General features: G+C 40.5%; 1 protein-coding gene across 1 annotated transcript; it reads right to left on the bottom strand.

Annotated features, from left to right (window-relative positions):
• Positions 1–364: 364 nt before the first annotated feature.
• Positions 365–1289, bottom strand: LOC147614350 (uncharacterized; the record flags this gene model as incomplete). The annotated part of the gene is made up of 1 exon (XM_086780509.1): positions 365–1289. A coding segment is annotated over one exon (912 nt), but the record flags the coding sequence as incomplete, so codon positions are not given.
• Positions 1290–21203: the final 19914 nt, after the last annotated feature.

The following is a 21203-nucleotide window of genomic DNA, read 5'->3' as shown; positions in this document are numbered from 1 at the left end:
AGGCGTTTCTTGAACATGCTTGCTGAGTAAGAACCTAGCAAGAAGTGCTCAAGAAAATGTTTGGCCCGTGGATATGCCCAAGCTTTTCTACGGGTGTGCCCTATCCTACGATTTATACTTTTTTTTGCATGCATACATCGACCCATACACTGAACTAAGTACAACCACATTTTATAACATAGACTCTTCATCACTCATGGGGGGTGGTGATAGAAGCTCAGTAATCGCAAGAAAGCATAACCATGCACAAAACAATGCAATTCTCCTTGGGATGGCCATGTCCACCTGCAAAAATATGCAACACACATTATTTAGATTTCTCCTTGCTTACAACATTTCACACCAACTCACTAGAAGATATGAATAACATTGCAACATCATTTTGATGCATTCAAAAATTCGGCCATGGTAGCATGGAGGGCAGCTAGTAGATCCAAACGTTTGTTTTCAGTGGCCTCCTGACGAATAGAAGACTCCTTCAAATGATCAAGTAGAGCACGGCCTGTGTTGGCCATCTCATTCAAGGAGTCCTCTATTTTGGCAGGTCCCTGACGTCCTGATGGAGGTGTAGGTTGAACCTTGGCAGTGGAGTTTTGTGGCTCCCCCTCCTCATTCTCCTCATCTATTTGTGTGTCTAGGGGGTCATTACATGACACAGAGCTAGCATGTGATACACTCTTTACCTGTGCTCTATTGTGATAATATTCGTCTACGACATCAAACCATTTACAAGTGTATTTTCTATTGTTACCAGACACAGTATTGTGAGCTTTGTCTACCCTGTATTGGCCTAAAACATGTGCCCACTTCTTCCTACATGCTTCGCTATCTTTGTCAAAATCATGATAAGTAGCAGATAGTTTATCTGCCACTTTTGCCCATAAATTAACCCCCTGTTTTTGAGGGTTGCTAAATTCATGGCTCATGCCACCTCGCACGTGGATTAGCTGATCCACCCAAAAATCTTTCCATTTTCCTTTGCTTTTATTGTCGAGGTCGTCGTCTTCGGTAAGGTCAACTGCTGGCGCCTTCTTCTTGGATACCCTTGGCCTCTTGGATGAAGCAGACTCTTGCACTTCGTCCCTGTGGTCTGCCCCATGCTTCTTTGAAGTTTTGGCTCGTGATGGTGTAGTTTCTTTCGTTGGATTTGGAGGTGAATTTTTTGATGGTTCGTGATGAGGACTTGGTGGCTTAAAAGCCACATTTGGAGGTGGGGGTCTAAAGAAGAAGGGAGAGGCGGGAGAGGGAGAGGGAGAGGTTAACATGGCCGTAAAGCCATGAGGAGGCAATGGAAAATGTGCGGATGAGAAGGGGTATTGTGGTGGCGATGTAAACATTTGGGAGAGAGGTGTGTCATCCTCCATTTGAGAATCAAATGGTTGAGAGTGAGTAGGGTCCATAAAATGTACCTGAAAGAAAACAAAAAAGAATTAATCATGATCAAAAATTTATCCTTCAAACAAAATTACAAGCATAAAAAAGAGAGGCCTTTGGTGGAGAGATGGGAGAGAGAGAGGCCATTATAAGAAGAGAGAGAGAGAAAGAGAGGGCATATGGTGGAGAGAGAGAGAGAGGCCACATGGTGGAGAGAGGGAAAGGCCATATGATGGAGAGATTTGCCATATGGTGGAGAGAGAGAGAGAGAGAGCAATGCCATTTGGCGGATAGAGGGAGAGAGAGAGAGGGTGTATGGTGGAAGAGTGAGAGGCCATTTGGTGGAGAGTTGTCATGTAGAGGATGTAGAAGCCAAAGAGGGCCAAAGAAATTGGCAAGGTACCTTCGAAACCTTGTTGGTTTGCACCTGCACATCACAATTGAAGCAAATGTGTTAGTATGCTATTGAATAAGCCAATTGTGCAATCAATAAAAGCTTGAAAAAAAAAAGCTCAAACTTCAAAGGTGGTCTACCGATATTGCTTGATAGAAGGGCAAGCAAGTCTTGATTTGGACAGAACTTCTTCTCAACAGCTTTTTCACAGTGGCAAAGGAAGTACAACACAAAGCTTCAATTTATAGGAAAAAAATGTAAGAGCTCCTTGAACAATGTGTAGACGTTGGAAAATGCAACCGTTGGGACGTGGGTGTTTTGGTCCGTTTGTGTGAAGAGAGAGACAACCGTTCATTTCTGGTCATGAAGAAACGTTTATTTTTGAGGGGAAAAATCGAATGGTCAAATGGTGGCTTTGGAAATATCCAAATTGGGAGGGGGGGGGTCACTGGTCACTTTCAACGTTCAGCAGTGAGCACTGAACGCCGAACTCAGCGCTTGCGTGGCATGTTGTCAAGCGGCAGCGCACTTGGGCGAGGGGGGGGGGTCACTGGTCACTTTCAACATTCAGCAGTGAGCACTGAACGCCGAACTCAGCGCTTGCATGGCATGTTGTCAGGCGGCAGCGCACTTGAACGAGGGGGGGGGTCGGTACATCTGCAATGCCCACTTGCCGCGACGTGGCATGAGCTCCCCACTGCTGTCGCCGCCCACTGTGAAAGGGGGCGGGCACGTGGCATGCTCTGGTTCGCAGGGTCCGAGCGACAGCTGCTGCCGCCGCCGGCCCTTGTGAATCCAGCCTAAGGCTAGAAAAAATTTCTTTTAGCCAGGAATGAAAGCTTATGTAAGGGATTATGTGGCGAAATGTCTAAAATGCCAACAGGTGAAAGGTGAGCATGTAAAGAAACCATGTTCTATGTTACCATTGGATATGCCAGAGATAAAATGGCGATGTATATAAATGGACTTTATTACTGGGCTACCAAGGACTAAAGGAGGTTATCACAGCATTTTTGTGGTGGTAGATAGGATTACAAAAGCCACTCATTTCTTGCCTATCAAGAGTTTATATACCACTATGGATGTGGGAAATATATTTGTGAAGAATATCTTCGTTACATGGTATGCCTAAAAGTATAGTATCAGATCGAGATTCTCGATTCACTTCAAATTTTTGGCAAGCATTCTTTAAATCTTTTGGGACATTACTTGATATGAGTACTGCATATCATCCTCAAAGTGATGGGCAAACAGAAAGAGTGAATCAAATCTTTGAGGATATGTTAAGAATGTATTGCATGGATAAACCTAGAAAGTGGGATGAATACTTACATATGGTGGAATATGCATACAATAGTAGTCCACAGTCTACTATTGGAATGTCTCCATTCAAAGCATTATATAGGCAAGATTGCATGTCACCTGTATTATGGTATGACATTGTTGTTGGGAAGGTTGAGATAAGTAAACAGATGCTGATGAAATGGAGATGCAGACAAGAGACATAAGGGAATGCATAAGAGGTGCTCAAAGTCGTCTCAAAAGAGTTATGCAGACAAGAGAACAAAGCCAAGAAAATTCAATGAAGGTGAAATGGTATTATTGAAGGTGAAACCAAAGAAGAGTTCTTTAAGACTTGGGAAGTTTAAGAAATTAGCACCTAGATATGCAGGACCTTTCAAGATACTTAAGAAGATTGGAATACAAGCTTATCTTCTACAACTTCGAGAAGGAGTTAAAGCACATAATGTATTTCACATTAGCTTATTGAAGAAGTATGTGGCTGATCCAAATCACATATTGGGTGATAGTACAAGAGTGGAAGAAGTGGGATATTTTGACATAGAACCAAAGACAATTTTGGATCACAGGGTTAAGAAGTTTAGACATCGGGACATAGTCGATCTATTAATAAAATGGAAGACATATCCAATTGAAGATGCCACTTGGTTGTCTGAGGATCATATCAGGACTCACTATCCTCACTTCATGCACTGAGGACAACACTCTTTTTTTTTTAACCCGGGGAGAATGTAACGTACTCATATGTACATATTTTTGGATCCATTTGATTTGGTGATTTTTCGCATCTATATTTAATGTTGAAAAGTAGGAAATACTTAGAGGACATAAATAATTAAGTTTGGTCACAAATTTAGTAATTTTGATATGTCAATTTTGGGTCAATTTTGGGACTTTTTATGCATGTTTTGTGGTTTCATTTGTATGCGATTTCTATTCTATACTTAACCATGTTAGATAATGTATAAGAGCTTCACAGTGAGTGGTTGAGCCTAAAGGAAACTCATATGCGGGTATAACCGCAATGAGCGCCCGAAACGGGGCCCGGACCCTTCATTTTTAGTAACGGCCTCACATGAAGGTGTAGATAATTAATATCATAAAGCTCGTGTTTAGAATTGGGAGATTCCGCATGGGGTGGTTGGTATTCGTGAAACAAAATTGACACTACTTTTGAGTGATTTTTTTTAATGTATCTTCTCTAATTTGGTTCGAACGCATGTTTTTAGGAAATATTTTCTATGTTTGATGATTTCGTGCATGATAATTTACTATTTCTCATGGGCTATTTTTTTGTGTAGGTTAGAGAGAGAGAGATTTTAAGATTTGAGTCGTCGGCCGTCCTTTGACAGGGAACACCGGACAGAGATTGTGATTTATACCCTATGGGAGCCACTTGGTAGAACCCAGAGTGGACGAGATTTACTAAAGGCATACCCGGGATAGCTGCGACATCTAGAGTGGTGGTTGGGTGGACAGGCGTCCGGAGAAAGGCCCTATTAGCTAGATCTTTTGTTGGTGATTATCTCTATGATTTTTAGATTTTTGTATTGACAAATATTACTGTTACTTTGGATTTTGTAAACGAATGTGATTTATTGAAATTTGGTGAAAACCTTTAGTGGACTTATGCACCTAGGATACAGGAAGATGCTCTTGAAGTTTGAAGAGCAATGTGGATGAGGAATGAGCTTTGCAAACTCAGCCACAACTAGAAGATGAGTATAATGGTATGATAATGTGAGCTAATTATGGGAGATTATCATTAATAGAGATAAAAAATTTGGAGGGTGGTAAACTAAAACACTAGCTATGGAAAGCTAACCAAGCTCTGATACCATGTTAGAACTTGAGGATCCAAGCTCCCATGGAGATGGTGATGGTGAAAAAGAATCAATCCTATATAATCACATGCAATTAGTGCTAAGCTAAGCTAGGGTGGGTGTGATACCTAACAACAATCATGATGAATGAACTAAACTAATTAAGATTTAGACTCGGGCACAATTAGGTTACAAGATTAAGATTTGTACTTATAAAGAGTCTTGAGAGCTTATTTGATTCCATTGATTCAAAATGACCCCTTTTATAGGAGGAAGGTAAAATAAAGCTTTGATACACTACTACAGGATGACTCATTTCTGATGCCTAGTTTTGATAGTGGTCGCACTGTCAAAATACGCGTGTCAAAATACGCGTCGATATAAATGTTGCAAATACACATTGAAATGAGCATCGATATTGATATAAGGGGAAAAAATGGACGTTGAAATAAGCATCGAAATAATTGTTCAAAATAAGGGTAACTATAATCGTTTAAAAAGTGCGTCGAAATCTTTTTTTTTAACTTCTTAAAAAATTCAAGTGTGCACCTGTTCTCATAGTCCTTTAATGAACCCAATTTATAGTTACTTTTCCAATAAATACAAAGATATTAAAAATTAAAAAGTCAATATTTATTTACCAAATCTTACACTAATAATCCCAAATACAAGGATATATGTAGCAATATTTACAAAAGAATATAACAATTAACTGCTAAAGCCCCCATTAGTAGTCCCAAACAAGAAAATAGTGACAAAAACCAGGTATTTCTCGTTGGTAAATAAAAAATGAAATACGATGTTACAGCTCATCATTGACTCTCTCATCCTCAACTAGATCCATGGCTTTGAATACAAGGTATTTCTAGAAATACCTCTCCATCTATATCTTCGTCAATGGGTGTAGCCTCCATATCATCCTCTTCTATTTCAGGCATTAGAGGTGATTGTATTAAAAGTTTTTCTTCTATTTCTTCTTCGAATTTTGGATTAGCTATTGTGTTTGCTTCTGGTGGTTCAAGTGCTAGTTGTTGAATTACTATAACTTCATTTGATCCTTCTTCTAGTTGTTTAAATGGATCAATATATGTTTCTTGTGCTTCTTGAGTGGGTTTTCAACCTCTACTTCATCTAATATTTTGATATCTTCAAATATTTGTTTTACTGCATGGATTAATTTGGACTACAAACAACCACCTATAATCTCTCAAGTCCACCTTGAAGATGACCTTCTCACAATGCTCTAGTAGCACAAATGTGTCCCTTTAGTTTGTCCATATCTTTGTGGAGTCTACTTGAATAAATCCACTCTTATCTCTGTGCATGGTTGCTTGTGGTGCTTGAGCCACTATCTTCAACCACATCACATTAAAAATGAACATAGAAAACTTTCTGAACCCAACCTTGATAATATCATGTATCATTCCATAGTAATCAAGCATGCCAACTTCACTACTTAGGTCACTTTCACTTGAACGACTTTCTTGCATGAAATTTGCTTGGACACCGCAATCAAATTTTATTCACTTCTTATCTATTCACTCAACTCAAAAGTGACGATTGCATGACTAAAGTGCACCAAATTTGTGATACTGCAAGAAAAAGAAGATCATGAAATTTTATCAAGAAAAAAAACTTATACAAGACTATGTCTTATGGTTTCTTGTGTACATATAAAGACTCACTTACATGGTAATCACAACCATATGCAAGCTCCTCCTCCTCGTCCTCGTTAATAACCTCGCCACTATGTTTTACTTCTTGTATAGTTTTCTAAAGCCATCTACTAGAAGGAAATTCTGGAAGTTAAACGAGTGAGTCTCGGTATGGCAATGCTCTAGCTGTTGGACTCTTTCTAAAATTCAAATGATCTCAAGTCTCTTTCCCTCTTTGCTAGGTTATGCCTCTCGATCCATTTCTCCACAATACATGAGTTGAGAATACAAAATTTATTTATCTTTTCTCGCAATGCCATATCTATTATTCTCTGAATTCCTAATCCTTGAGGCTCTTCCCCAATGAGCCGATCATCCTCTTCTTGTTTCCACAACCATGGCATATCTGGGTCTGATGTACTAAGAAATTCTGCTATGTATACAAGAGATTATTGAACAAGACATCTCATTGCCATACTGTCCTTAGGGATTTTTGATGAACAAAACCTTTTAGTGTCTTCATAAATCTCTCAAGGAAAAAAATCCATCAGCTATATGAACAACACTTGCTATAGCAACCTTGTCAACCACATGAACAAGTAGGTATAATTGAATGGTCAGGAAACTTTTTGGTGGAAAGAATTTCTACGCCATTGTAACTACTTCAATGAAGTTTAGACGAGCTACTTCTAAAGTATTTCTTCTAATCTCCTTCTTTGATATCCACCATACTATTGCACTCTTGTATATTGTTGCTCTTATGTCTTCACTTAGGCAATCCTTAATGGCGATTGGAAACAAAAACTGTAAGATTTTGTGCCACTCATGAGACTTCAAGCCACTAAGCTCTTAATCCTTTTTGAATGCTCCCTTCAAGCAATGCATACAATCGATGGGAGTACAAAACTCAGTGATGCACTTCTTTACATGCCTCTGCTCTTCTTTGGTTAAGACCCAAGGTTCTCTAGGGAGAATCACCTTCCCATCAGGTTGCTGCATGTGATCCACCTCTTGTAGATCATCCCTTTGTGCCTTTCTCTCTTTAGCACCTATGATGGTTTTCCAAAGCATATCAGCTATGTTCTTCAAAATGTGCATAGGGTCAAGAAGATGATTGACTAGAATATTACTCCAATATGGGAGTAGATGGAAGATGGATAGCCACTTCATTCCAAGGGGTGAACAACCTAGATCCACTTCCCATGTCCTCTTCCAATCATTTGTTCTTAGTGCATGAGGAGGCCTCCCTAGAAATCTCTCTCGTAACTCATGGTTGTCGAGGAGATACTTTTTGTTACCCTCATAGACAACCTTCCTCAAAGCTATTAATGGGTAGATAATCCAGGCCCACATATAGGGCATGCATTATAACTAGATATTGAAAGCCCTGCCAAACATGCTAATCATTGTGATGAGATATGCAAATAATACAAGAATACCAAAATTGTGAAATTAAATCAGATCAGGAAATCTTAGAATAATTAACTTACCAGAGCACTCTCCCATAGCCTGCTGGCCAATCATGGATGTTCCACATAAGTATTCCTCGCACTGTTGTAGCCCATTCTCCAAACGTCTTAGACACATCATGAACTTGGATACCATCGTGTGTAGCTCATCAAGTAATGGAGCCAAGTAGACGTCCATGTTTTCAACCTTGTACTTCCCTGTAACTTTCGAGGAAAGTCAAATGATGGAGCCAAGTAGATGTCCATGTTCTTAACCTTATACTTCCCTGGAACTTTCAAGGAAAGTAAAAGGTTCCCCTTCTTTACTACTAACCATGGTGGACAGGTTATAGTTCACTAGGCAAACGGGCAAACGGGCCATGTCCTCCATTTTGAACTTCGTAAGCCAAATCTTGCATCACTCATTTCAACATGGTCAAGGGATTTTTCACTTCTAGGTCATGATCCAACATGTCATCCAATCGGTTAGCCTCTTTCCAACATTGGTTAAAGGTTTCAGGATTTGATACAAGGATCAAATTTTGCAAACCATTTTTCTTTGGCCCCATTATAAAGCATCGTTTCAATTGAGCATCATTTAGTTTTTCCCATGGTTCCCATCGTAAAGCCAGACATTTTATTTGGAGGATAAACGTCATAATCTTTCATTAGTTTTTTTTAATTGATTAAAGTTCACATCATGCACACCACCAGTGACCTTGCCTTGAGAACTCATAGATGAAAGATGCCTTCAAAGTTCTGAAATTAACTTTGATCTTGGGTCGAAGTGCTCTCGAGCTCTACCCATTAAGTATAAGGTGAAAGCTTGAACCTTAGATGGGAAGTTAATAGCTCCAAATACATCACAACATTGTTCAAACACTTACATGAACCCATATGGGTCCGTGATACCATCTAATCTATTCATGTATTTGGATATTTCTTAGACAACATGTTTAATATATCCCTTGACCTATGTGCAGCTCCTTGTTGGCCTAGGACATCTTTCAATTCATGAGTGATCCCCCCCCTAAATTGTTCAGGATGGAAAGATTTTTTTGCCTAAATGATAAAAGGATTTGAGAAGTGATTGGGCTGAAATTAGTGTTATGCAAGGGACTTGAGATTGGTGGCATAGAGGTTATTACAATGTTTGAGAAACCCGGTGTAGCACTCATGTGTATAGTGTTACCGAATGTGGGTATGAAATCCATAAGGAGTGTAAGGCCTCAATGGGTGGCATAGGTCTCAATGGATACCTAAGGCTAGCTTCAAGGTCTAAATCAGACATCTGCATCTGTAGGGGTATGCTTTGACATTCTAGACTAGCCATTTTTTCCCCTTTTTAACCTAATTCTTGCACCATGAACTATAGGTTGTTTTAATTTTCATCCCGTGATTCTAGAGGCATGATCGGTGACATGTGGAAACAATCATGGTAAGGTAAATACCTTACGTTATGTGCACCAAAAAAATATTGCAATGTGCATGTACACCTAGATTGGCCAATGAAGCTCAATGTCAGCCTAGGTGTTGACCCTAGGGGTGAACATTCCCCTACCTCATGGTATCCTTAAGCCTAAGGTAGGTTTGTGTTGGGTACCCATATTTGGTGCATTCTTTAGTATCGTGCATGGTACCTTGGTTTTTGTGGTCTCTATTTTGGTACAAACTTCTTTTTGGGTGCATATACCTCCGATTATTTTAGGAGCATGGTTTTCCTTTTTGGAATGTAACTTGGGTTGCACTGTCATGGTAGCCTTGGGCTTACAATAATACTCTTGGAATCCACACTTCCTTCATTGGCATTTTCTTGTGCAATTGTTGTGAATGCCATTGTCTCTTGTGCAATTTCTATGAATGCCATTGTTTCTTGTGAATGCCATTGTTTCTTGTGCAATTTCTATGAATGTCATTGTTTCTTGTGAATGCCATTGTTTCTTGTGAATACCATTGTTTCTTGTGCAATTTCTATGAATTCCATCGTTTCTTGTGCAATCTCTATGAATGCCATCATTTCTTGTGTAATTTCTATGAATGCCATTGTTTCTTGTGTATTGCTGTGAATGCCAACATTCCTTTTGCAATTGCTATGATGAATGCCATCATTTATTCTGCATTTGGACTTTTCCATGTGAATGCTATTTGCTTTGACATGGTAGCCAAACATACTTCTACCTTCATATTCCATGGAATTCGTTAAACGTTGTGATGAATGTCGATTCTTTCACATTCCCCACGCACAAGATAGAATGCCATCAATTCCAATTATTGTACAACAAGCTTTTGAGAAATGGGAAATAGACTTTTTTGGACCCAATCCCGATACATAATTGTGGCTACTAACTATTTCACAAAATGGGCTAAAGCAAAAGCTACTTGAAAGGCATATGCTCGTCCCACTGCTAAATTTTTATCACTACAACAGAATGAGGATCTAGTAACAAAAATAACAGCGCTTTTGTAACTAGAAGGGTACGAAGATGACGGGCCTATTTTGCTACTAGAAACAATATTATGTTACTTTTGCTACAAAACAGGTTCGTTGCTCAGCAACCAAAGAAGCAGCAAACTAACGCTGCTGTTGAGCAGCGAAAAAGCACTGCTGAGCAATAAAAAAATGCTAGAAGTAACGCTGCTAAGAGCAGCGAAAGAAAGTTCTGAGCAGCAAAAATAAACCTACAAAAAAAAAAGTAGGGGCAAACTGGGAAGTTCTCACAGAACTCCCCAGTCTGCCCCTGTCGGAAATTCCGGACACATGGAATCGCTTGCCTCTATAGCTATCCATCCAACAGCCTTGGAAAACACCACAAACCTGGGGCACCACTAGCACACAGGGCTGGAACACTTCTTACACAATTCACCACACCACCCACACCAGAAAGACAGCCAAAACAGGGGCACCATAATCAAAGTAAACACCCAGCAACACATACACTTCCACCGTGTGCATGACAAGGTAATCGAAGGCTAGCACAAAGTGTGCTGTGAGAGTATAAACCCGTGGACTACACCACCAAACACGTCAATTGCGCCTTCTCTTGCAAATCAACACACACAGGATACCAACACAACCAAAGCCAGATACATCACTTGTATCATCCATCCTTAAATTTCCAACCAACACTTCATACAAGCTTCTTCTGACACAGAAGTATAAGATTCCTCCCCAGCCTCTCAAAATGTCCAGCATCTTCCCCTGTAATCAATCCCTCTTCAGAAATATAAAAGACTTGTTTCTAACTATTTTAACTTAGAGAGAGAAAATATTCTAGAGAGAGAATATTCGGATTTTTAAAAATATTTGGATAGAAAATTATCTCATCTTATTAAAATAAGTTCCCCTGAAACAGAAATTCAAAAAGAACTTTCCAATGTGCAATTGGAATTAATTGGAAATGGGTATAAAGGACCTTAGCCTAAGGGTCTAGATTTTCAAAAATTTTGGATTATGGTCCAAGTAAGGTTCCTATGGGTCAATAGCATCAATCCATGTGTAGGGAGGAGATAAATCCAATTTGTAAAAAAAGATACCCAAAAATGAGTAAATGCTCACATAAGATGAAGAGTTGAAAATGTACAAGGTTTATTAGTAAAAAACTATGAGCAATATTAAAAATATGAGATATTTTGGGTATCCAAAAATGAGTAAATGCTCACATAAGATAAAGAGTTGAAAATGTACAAGGTTTATTAGTAAAAACCTATGAGCAATATTAAAAATATGAGATATTTTGGGTATAATGATTCCATTTTGACACACATGTAAGGAAGAGGAGTTCTTTAAAGGAGGTGAATATTTCACATAAGATGAAGAGTTGAAAATGTACAAGGTTTATTAGTAAAATCTATGAGCAATATTAAAAATATGAGATATTTTGGATATAATGATTCTATTTTGACACATATGTAAGGAAGGGGAGTTCTTTAAAGGAGGTGCATATTTCACATGCTTGAATGAGTTTTAAACTCATAAAAATTGAGATATTTCATCTCTCCTTTCTTCTCATTCAAGTCTAGTTCCAAAAAGTTAGCTTAACTGACCTAAAAATGGTCAAATACTGACCAAACTAATTTAGAAAATTCTAGAATCAGTTTGTTTGGTTAGGAGCTCAATTTTTCCTATAAATAGAAGCCTCCCCCTTGTTGAAAAATATATAGTGTTTATGCATCGTTACTCTACTCCACCTAAGCCAAGAACTGTGAATTCATTAATAATTCACTAGTTTTTGGAGCTTCCCTCTTTCTTCAATCCCCATTGGTGGCTCCATCAACATACTTAACCAATTGATTGGTTGGGGGCCTCTACCGTGACCAGAGAATCAAGAAATTTATAAGGTAATTAGTGAATTTTGATCATTTTCTATAATTTCTCAATGTTTCTCTCTTCTCAACCCCTCTCAAGCTTGAGAAGCTTAATTGGAATGGTTTTTGAATGCTATTGAAGTTAATTGATGAATGGTAGTGAAGAGTTACATAATTTGATGAATGCTATTGAAGTTAATTGATTAATGATAGTTAAGAATTACATAAATTTCCATTTATGCTTAGTTCTAGTGAAGAGTTACATAATTTGATGAATGCTATTGAAGTTAATTGATGAATGGTAGTGAAGAGTTACATAATTTGATGAATGCTATTGAAGTTAATTGATTAATGATAGTTAAGAATTACATAAATTTCCATTTATGCTTAATTCTAATGGTTTTTATGTAATTTCTCTCTCTCACTCAAGAAATGGTCATACTCATGACCCACTCTCAATCCAAATGAAGCTTTTCATAAAGCTTTTCCTTAATCCAAGATTAATCTATAACACCATATTAGATAATTTGGAAAAAATCCCATTCCCATTTGAAAAATGGCAGCATGGTGAACTTGTCCAAAATTTTGTCAAAACCCCCTCATGTGACATATCATCGAAAAGATCTTGAAGAGTAGAATCTAAATCTATGATCTCTGACAAATTTGGAGTTAGTATGTTTAAGATATGTCCAAAACTATATGGAGTAATTGATTCCTAAAATGTGAGATTTTTCCCAAATTACCTAATATTGACTTCTATGCTTGAGGCCAAATTAATGGCTTTTTTCTATGCTTTTAGTTTATGTATTTCATGAATATTGATGATTCAATCCATTATGGATTAATGATCCAATTAGGGATCATTCTATTTATTTCCTTAATGATAAGCTTTATCCCTTAGAAAATTTGAGATTTATCAGTCATATCATCGGAGCTATGGCAAAATTTTTATAAAAATTACGCATAAAATTACGCATAAAATAATTTCATTCAAAGCATGAAAAGAGGACTTTCTACCATATTCTAGGAATTATCATCCTAGATTAATTGAAGATATTCATTGTAATCATAGAGAAATTGATTTTTATATTTTACATAATTGATTTTCATGCATAAAGGTATGCATAAAAGATTATTATTTTAACATAAAAGTGTTACTTTTATCATAATTAGATTTCATGCATAGAGGTATGCATAAAAGATTATTATTTTAATGTAAAAGTGTTACTTTTATCATATTTGAATTTCATGCATAGAGGTATGCATAAAAGATGATTACTTTATTACAAAAGTGTTACTTTTAGCATAATTGGATTTCATGCATAGAGGTATGCATAAAAGATGATTATTTTATTGTAAAAGTGTTACTTTTATCATAATTGGATTTCATGCATAGAGGTATGCATAAAAGTTGATTATTTTATTATAAAAGTGTTACTTTTATCATTATAAGAAGATGCATAAGAAGATGCATAAAAGATTAATTTTAAATTTAAAAGTGTCATTCTCATCTAAATTGAATTTATGCATAGGAAAATGCATAAAAGATTAAGATTTAATTCAAAAGTGTCATTTTCATTTAAAAATGAATTTATGCATAGGAAGATGCATAAAAGATTGATTTTTACTTCGAAAGTATTAATCTCCTTAAATAGAATTTATGCATAAATAAATGTGTAAAGAAATCTTATATCAAATATAAGAATTCTCTTGTATTCTATAAATAGATATGAGATATAATAGGATGTGATAAGAGGTGTATAAGATGTGATAAGAGGTGATAAGATGCTTATGAAATAAGTTAGGAGGTGATAAGATGAATTAAGATGTGATAAGATGTGTATGGGATGAGGTAAGAAGTATATGTGATAAGATGTGTATGGGATGAATTAAGATGTGATAAGATGTGTATGGGATGAGGTAAGAAGTGTATGTGATAGGATAAGATATATATGGGTTGTGATAGGGCGAGAATGGATGTGATGTAAAAGATTAGATGTGAAGGCATATGGGGCTATATGAATGGGAATGTGGAAATGGATGTATGTATGTGGATGTGTGGATGTGGAGATGGGAGTGTGGATGTATGAATGTGAAAATGGATGTATGCATGAAGATGTATATGCATAGATGTGAATGGGGATGTAGATGTGGATGTATAAATGTGAATGGGAATGTGGATGTGGATGTTACCAACTGTTCGTAGGCCACTCTCTCTAGCCCATCACCTGTAACGCCAGCCTGTAAGCCTGCAGCTCTCTTCTCCTGCAGCCCCTCAACGACCTTCACAACAACTGGCCTTTCCTCTTACCTTGCTAATCCACAACCATGTCTCTCCCTCATCTCTCTGTTGCTCTTCACAAGGGAGGCCCCAGCCTCTAGTTGCAGCTCGGTGGCTCCCCTGCCGGCTCAACTCTCCAGACCTTCGCGTTTGATGCCAGCAGAGCTGCGCCCTCTTGCCTGCGTTCTCACCCGAGAAGCCCCCGTGTGTGTGTAGCTGCGCCAACCTGTCAGCGCCCTCACCGACCTTCACAACTCACACGTCAGCCCTGTCCACTCCAGAGTGCTTCCTGTTGCAAAGGCAGCTTCTTCTCTCGTGTGCCTGCTGCTACGCCCGAGAACTTGCAGCTCTCCCACAAGGTGGTGCCCTCTCACAAGGCCTGCCCTCACTTCTGGTCTTGCACACCTAGAGGCCGCCTCGACAAACAGCTGCTTTTTCCAAGGGGAGCCCCCGACTTCACACCGCGGCTTCTTAGCCCACGCTAGCCCTCACATGGCCAGCCTCACCTTCTTCGTGTGCCTTCACTGAATGACCCGAGCCCACCTATCGTCTCACCTTCTTCAGTCAGCTACGCACCTGCATGCCCAAAACCAAGGCGGCTTCCTCTCTAGCCGCCACCCTGACTGCCAAAACAAAAAATAACACGGCCCAACACTAAGGCTAGTCCGTCGTCGCGCGAGCCCTCCTCCATGGCGCTTCTCTCCTCTAGTGGTCTTCTCTACAGAATGACCAGGGTGCTCCCGGCTGCGCTTAGCCACACAAAACCTTGCAGCTCTCTCCTGCCTGTAGCTGCACACGCCCGAAAGCCCCACAAACAAGGCTGCCTCCTCTCCTTTTTGTTTGCAGCTGCGCATCACCCGCCACCGCTTCACGTATCTTCTGGACTCCTTCGCTGGCGGCAGCTCAAGCCTCCACGCATACCTTACCACAGCTGGCCACGTTATTTATCATTTCATTATTTTTTCCAAGGCCTAAAGATGGTCTTTATTTTCCCATGTCTTCATACACACTTCAAATACGACCTACTAGTGCCCATTTCCATTTTAAGGGATGCGTACACACATTTCAAGCTATCAAGTAGCTGAAACCATCTCCAGCCAACCACATTCTGGACAAAGATGTACAAGCCTGTTGCCAAATCGTTCCACCCTGTACACCTGGCAACGCCCTCAAAACAAAACCTTCACACACGCCATGCATCCATATATACACGAGCCCAAAATACCTCTCAGAAAAACGCCTGACACTCGCCATGTTGCTGCAACCGATTTCCTTGGTTGATGTTTCCACCTTCGCTACCTTTTTTATAAAATTCCATAGTATTTATTAAGGCCCTTGTGTATTAAGGTCTTTTTTTACTCCATGCACACCTTCAAATTCAACCTACAAGTGCCCACTTATTTTGGGAACGCGCACACATACAGAGCGACCGAATGGCTGATACCACCTCCAGCAGACCACGCTCTGGACAAACTTGTACAAGCCTACTACCAAGCCATCCACCCTGTACATCTGCCAAGGCATTCCAGGGCAAAGCTTTATACATGCCATGCATCCCATATGTACACAAGCCCAGAACACCTTTCAAAATTTTACCTAACATACTTTGCCAACCCCCCTGTCTACTAGAGCATTTATGCTCAGCAGAAAAAAGCATAAATTCAATAGCTATCCACCAGGATCAAAAGGAAACAGCTGTAACTCACCATCCCATTTCCCAACATCTGTGAAAAAAATGGCTGCATCACTACATACCAGACGTCAACCATATGTGCCGCAAAATCATTTCCGTCCATCATTTGATAAGCATTCACAGACTTTGACCACACAGCATCACCCTCAAGCCTTTGCTCTTCAAATAAGCCATAAAAGAACACTTCACCCCCAACAAACCTCCTTGTCTTCAAAACCTGTGGCATTGCAACATCTAGCATCCAATTCATCAATACCAGTGAAGGCCAGGTTCCAACATTCTGACCTTTATGCACACAAAAATCCACATCCTTTCCAACAACAGTGTCCACAAGCACTTCCAACTCATGTAAAATAGGCATCTCTTCACAATCATACAACTCAACTGGTTCAGAATCCTTGTCATCCATGGACTTTGTCTTTAGCATTTCAGCAACACGCAAAGAAGCCTTAGTTACATTCTCAACCATATTTGCATCCATGTCCATCTTTGGCTCCTGTTCATATCAAGGCTAGCAACTTCCCATATATCATCCTCAAGCACAATACTCATATCACAACGCTCTTCATCAGCCCAATCTACATGCATATCTTCTTGAGTGTTGCCAACCCCCCTAGTATCATGTTCCAAAGACTCCCCAGCACCTAATGCATCAAATGGAAAATCATCCACATCATTCATCACAAGTATCGGACCACCATCAAGCTGTCCAAGAAAATCCATAACAATAGGATCTTCCTCCATGCTCTCCACATCCACATTGCAAACCATCTTCACTTCATCACAAGTCTCTACCCCATCCTCCTCCCTTGTAGAATCTGGCAAAGAATCATCCTCAAAGCATTCTGTATCCAACTCCTCTTCTTTCTTATCATCAGAGCCAATCCCAAGGCATCATCCTCTTTGCTTCCATGTGCATGCATGTCATCCAGATCAGAATGCAAATAATCTTCAATAGAACATTCCAAATCACTATCATGCACTGCCATGATGTCCCAATCCAAAGAAGAATCCACTGGCAACTCCTCATCTGCAAAAGTCTCAAACCTTGACCTAGAATCTCATCCTGCTTTTCATCCACCTTCACATGCTTTAATGACTTTGGAAAAAAATCAGAAGGCACATAAAACATCCCTCTTTGCACCTGTATAGGCCTTTGAGGCTCTTGTCTAATCAAACTTTGCATAGGACTCTTATCCACCTCAACCAAATTTACATGCATATCCCTTGCAAACACAACACCTTCATGCATATCCCTTGCAAACACAACCAAATTTACATGCATATCCCTCGCAAACACAACACCTTCATGCGAATAAATACCCATCTCCATCTGCTTCAAAATCTTGCCTTCCTTTTCCCTAGCAACCCTAACTGCATCATCAAATGACTTGGGATTCTTCAACTCAACCCTGACCTTCAAATGGGGTAACAAATCATCAATAAACAAGCTCTTTTTTAGAAACATAGGAGGAACTTCCTGCTTCAATGTCATACACTGCTTACCCCACAAACATGTAAATACCTTCACAAAATCATCCAGTGATTGCCCATGGACCTGCTTCAAGATGCTCAACTCCTGCCAAAGCACACTAGGCTCCTCCACTTGTTGAAAATGCTCCAAAAGGCCTTCTTTCAACTTGCCTAAGGTCAAAGCACCATGTAGCTCATATGTCACATCCTGTGCTTCAAAATCTTTGAGCCAGCTTCGGGCATCTCCCTTCAAGAAAATCTTTACTAGCCTCCAAACCTACTCTTCATCTGTAACATGATTGCTAATGCATGCCAACTCCATTTTCTCCAAGAAGTCAAACACATCTTCACCCTTCCTGCCATGAAATTTTGGATAAGACCACATCATGAAAATCTGTAACAATCCTTGAGCTCTTCTCAGTGGGGCACCAGAAAGCTGTCGGAAATTCGGGACACGGAATCACCTGCCTCTATAGCTGTCCATCCAATAGCCTTGGAAACACTAACACCAACGGGGGCACCACCAGCCACCGGCAGGAACACTTCTCTCACGGTTCACCACACCACCCACACCAGAAAGACAGCCAAAACAGGGGCACCGTAATCAAAGTAAACACCCAGCAAACACATACACTTCCACCGTGTGCATGACGAGGTAATCGAAGGCTGGCACAAAGTGTGCTGTGAGAGTGTAAACCCGTGGACTACACCACCAAACACATCAATCACGCCTTCTCCTGAAAATCAACATACACAGGATACCAACACAACCAAAGCTAGATACATCACCTGTATCATCCATCCTTAAATTTCCAACCAACACTTCATACAAGCTTCTTCCGACACAGAAGCTTTTACTCACACAACCTTACAAACACTTTGGCTTGGATTTACTGCCAAGGGAATTCAACCATGGCCTCACTGCCTCTTGAACTACAACCTTGCGTCTGACAACCAAGCCAACCACAAACACATCAACACTTTGACCTAATATTGCCAAGGATACATCACATCCTCAATCGGCACATGATCCACTGCATCTGTATAGTCGACCCACTACATCCAGCGGCGGTCTCTCCTTCACGTTGGCACCACTCCCTTTACTTCCTCTCTGCCTGCGTGCTACCAGCCCCTCTCTCTGTCATCGCCAGCCACCGCCAGCGCTTCTACTCTGTACTGGCTGCGCTAGCACTACAAGGGATTGGGCTCATACCCGCGCTCTTAGCCGCTAAAAATGACTTGTGAAAAAAAGTAGCGGGCCCGTGTATCAGCGCGTGTATAATCGCGGCCAGAGACATGCGTGTAAAACCGCGTGTACAGTACCTCTCAGACGCGCGTATACACGGGTGTGTAGCCACGTTTTTTTTCACAGACGCGTTAATACACGCCAGTATACACGCTTCTTATTATATTAGACGCGGTTATACACGGGTGTATAGCCGCATCCTGTTCAGTTCCAATGTCCCAGACGCGTTTTTACTTGCGTCTATACACGCGTTTCTTTATTTAGATGCGCTTATACACGCGTTATTGCCAGTTTATACGCATTAATACACGCGTAATTTCCAGAGTATCCGCGCAGATACACGCAAATTTTAGCAGTTTTGACGCGTTTATACACGCGAACAGAGAGCAAAAAAAAAATCCAGAGAGTGCTATTTGGTGCCTGAATATTGTTCCAGCATTCCAGCACCCAATAGCACTCTCTGGTTTAGGGTTTTTGGTGCATTAGACCATCCCATTAGACCATCCACGAAGAACATATGCACGAGGGAGATTAAGACAAGAACGACATGAATGCATACATTGTCATTACACGATTCAAGACAGCCATGAATGTAATACTATCGATCAATCAATTCAATATTACTATCAAAATTTCATACATGTATACAAGGGAGTCCATATCTCGAAGTAGCCCATGGCTTGAGTTTACAAAAAAATATATACAATCACATCCTAAATATGGAATATGATACTACAAGTCTGAGTACTACTCAGACCCAGATGATGACTCGGTGCTCCCCCCATGCTCAGATGAGCTCGCATCGGTCAGAATGTCCGAGGAGTAGTGCTCACGTCCACCCTCTGCAGCGGCGGCCGGTGGATCATCAGCAGCTTGTGCCTGTTCAAGTAATATATAGTATATAAGTATATATATATGCAATTCAATAAACCAAAACCATTCGTTACGAATTTTCAAGTACCTGTCGACCGTATGGTCTCATGGCCAACTCAAACTGCGCGTTCGTAATACGTCCCTCGGCTCTGAAGATGGCCCACGTGTCACGTCTGCTATGCCGGCGAGCATACGCAGTATCGTGGGTTGTGGGCTTCCTCCCCGTAACCCGTCGCTGTATCATAATCAACACAATTTGTAAGATTAAAACAATTCATAGAATCAATGAATTAAGTAAACAATCAAATAAAGTGGCAGGATACTTACGAACTCTGCCTCCCATGACTCGACGCCGCCAGATCCGAAATGCAAAGATCCAACGGTCTCCATCTGGATCCGTCGTGCCTCCACATGCTGCCTGCTCTTCACGCCACCCTCTGCTCGTTTCTTTGCCTCCTTCCACTCGCGTTTGTGCGCAGTGGGCAGGTTTCTCGGCAGGATAGCCACCCGCAGCTACATTTAGCCGGTCATCGTACGCGAGTTTTTTAAGGTGAGATCTTTTATTACTTAAGATCTCCCTTATTCGCGTCCTTCCCCATACATCCGAGAATGTAGCATGTGGGGGATTGGGGTACCGACTATGTACAGCCTCTATCACCTCCCCAACTAATCGGCTATTTTGATCTTTAAATTTAATAAAATAATTTCTATATGAGTTTGATACTACCCCACGCATGTACTCCATTACCTCCCTCCCCCTCGCATCCATCTATCTCCTCTCTCACCGCGTGCCCTACTACCTCCCCCACCTCCCCCACCAAAGCACCCGCCGCATCCTCCACTCCCACTCTTCCTACTGCTGCGGGTGGAGTCACGACTGGGGGATTGTCTACGTGACGGTGGCTGTGAGCCCTGACGTGACGGTGGCTCTGAGGGAGCACGTGATGGTGGCTGTGAGGGTGTACGTGAGTGTGTCTGGGACGAGGTATGTCTCCTCGGTGGACGTGGAAGAGGAGAAGCTGCATGCCATCTCGTCGGACTCAGAGGAATAGACGGCACTGGAGTACCCTGGATACTCGCGGTAGGGGTATAGACACCAGGCAGGGAAGGAGGGGGATGGGCATACATATACTCTGTAAGCTCAACCGGACCAGGTTGGCGCCCAAAGTGATACATCATCTCCATCAACCAATTGCTGTACGCAAATGGATCGGATGAAGAACCTGGAATATCCATAAAGAACCTGCAACAAACATCTTCATGTACATCATGGGCTGTCTCTTGACTCACACAAATTAAATCATTCAAGTCAGTTGCTTGCAAATCATGAAATCTG

This window comes from Cibotium barometz, chromosome 42 (assembly GCF_041138505.1).
Source record: "Cibotium barometz isolate CiBa-2024 chromosome 42, ASM4113850v1, whole genome shotgun sequence".
NCBI lineage: Eukaryota > Viridiplantae > Streptophyta > Polypodiopsida > Cyatheales > Cibotiaceae > Cibotium > Cibotium barometz.
Note: the sequence above shows the minus strand (reverse complement) of the source record. Positions and strands in the feature narration are given on the sequence as shown.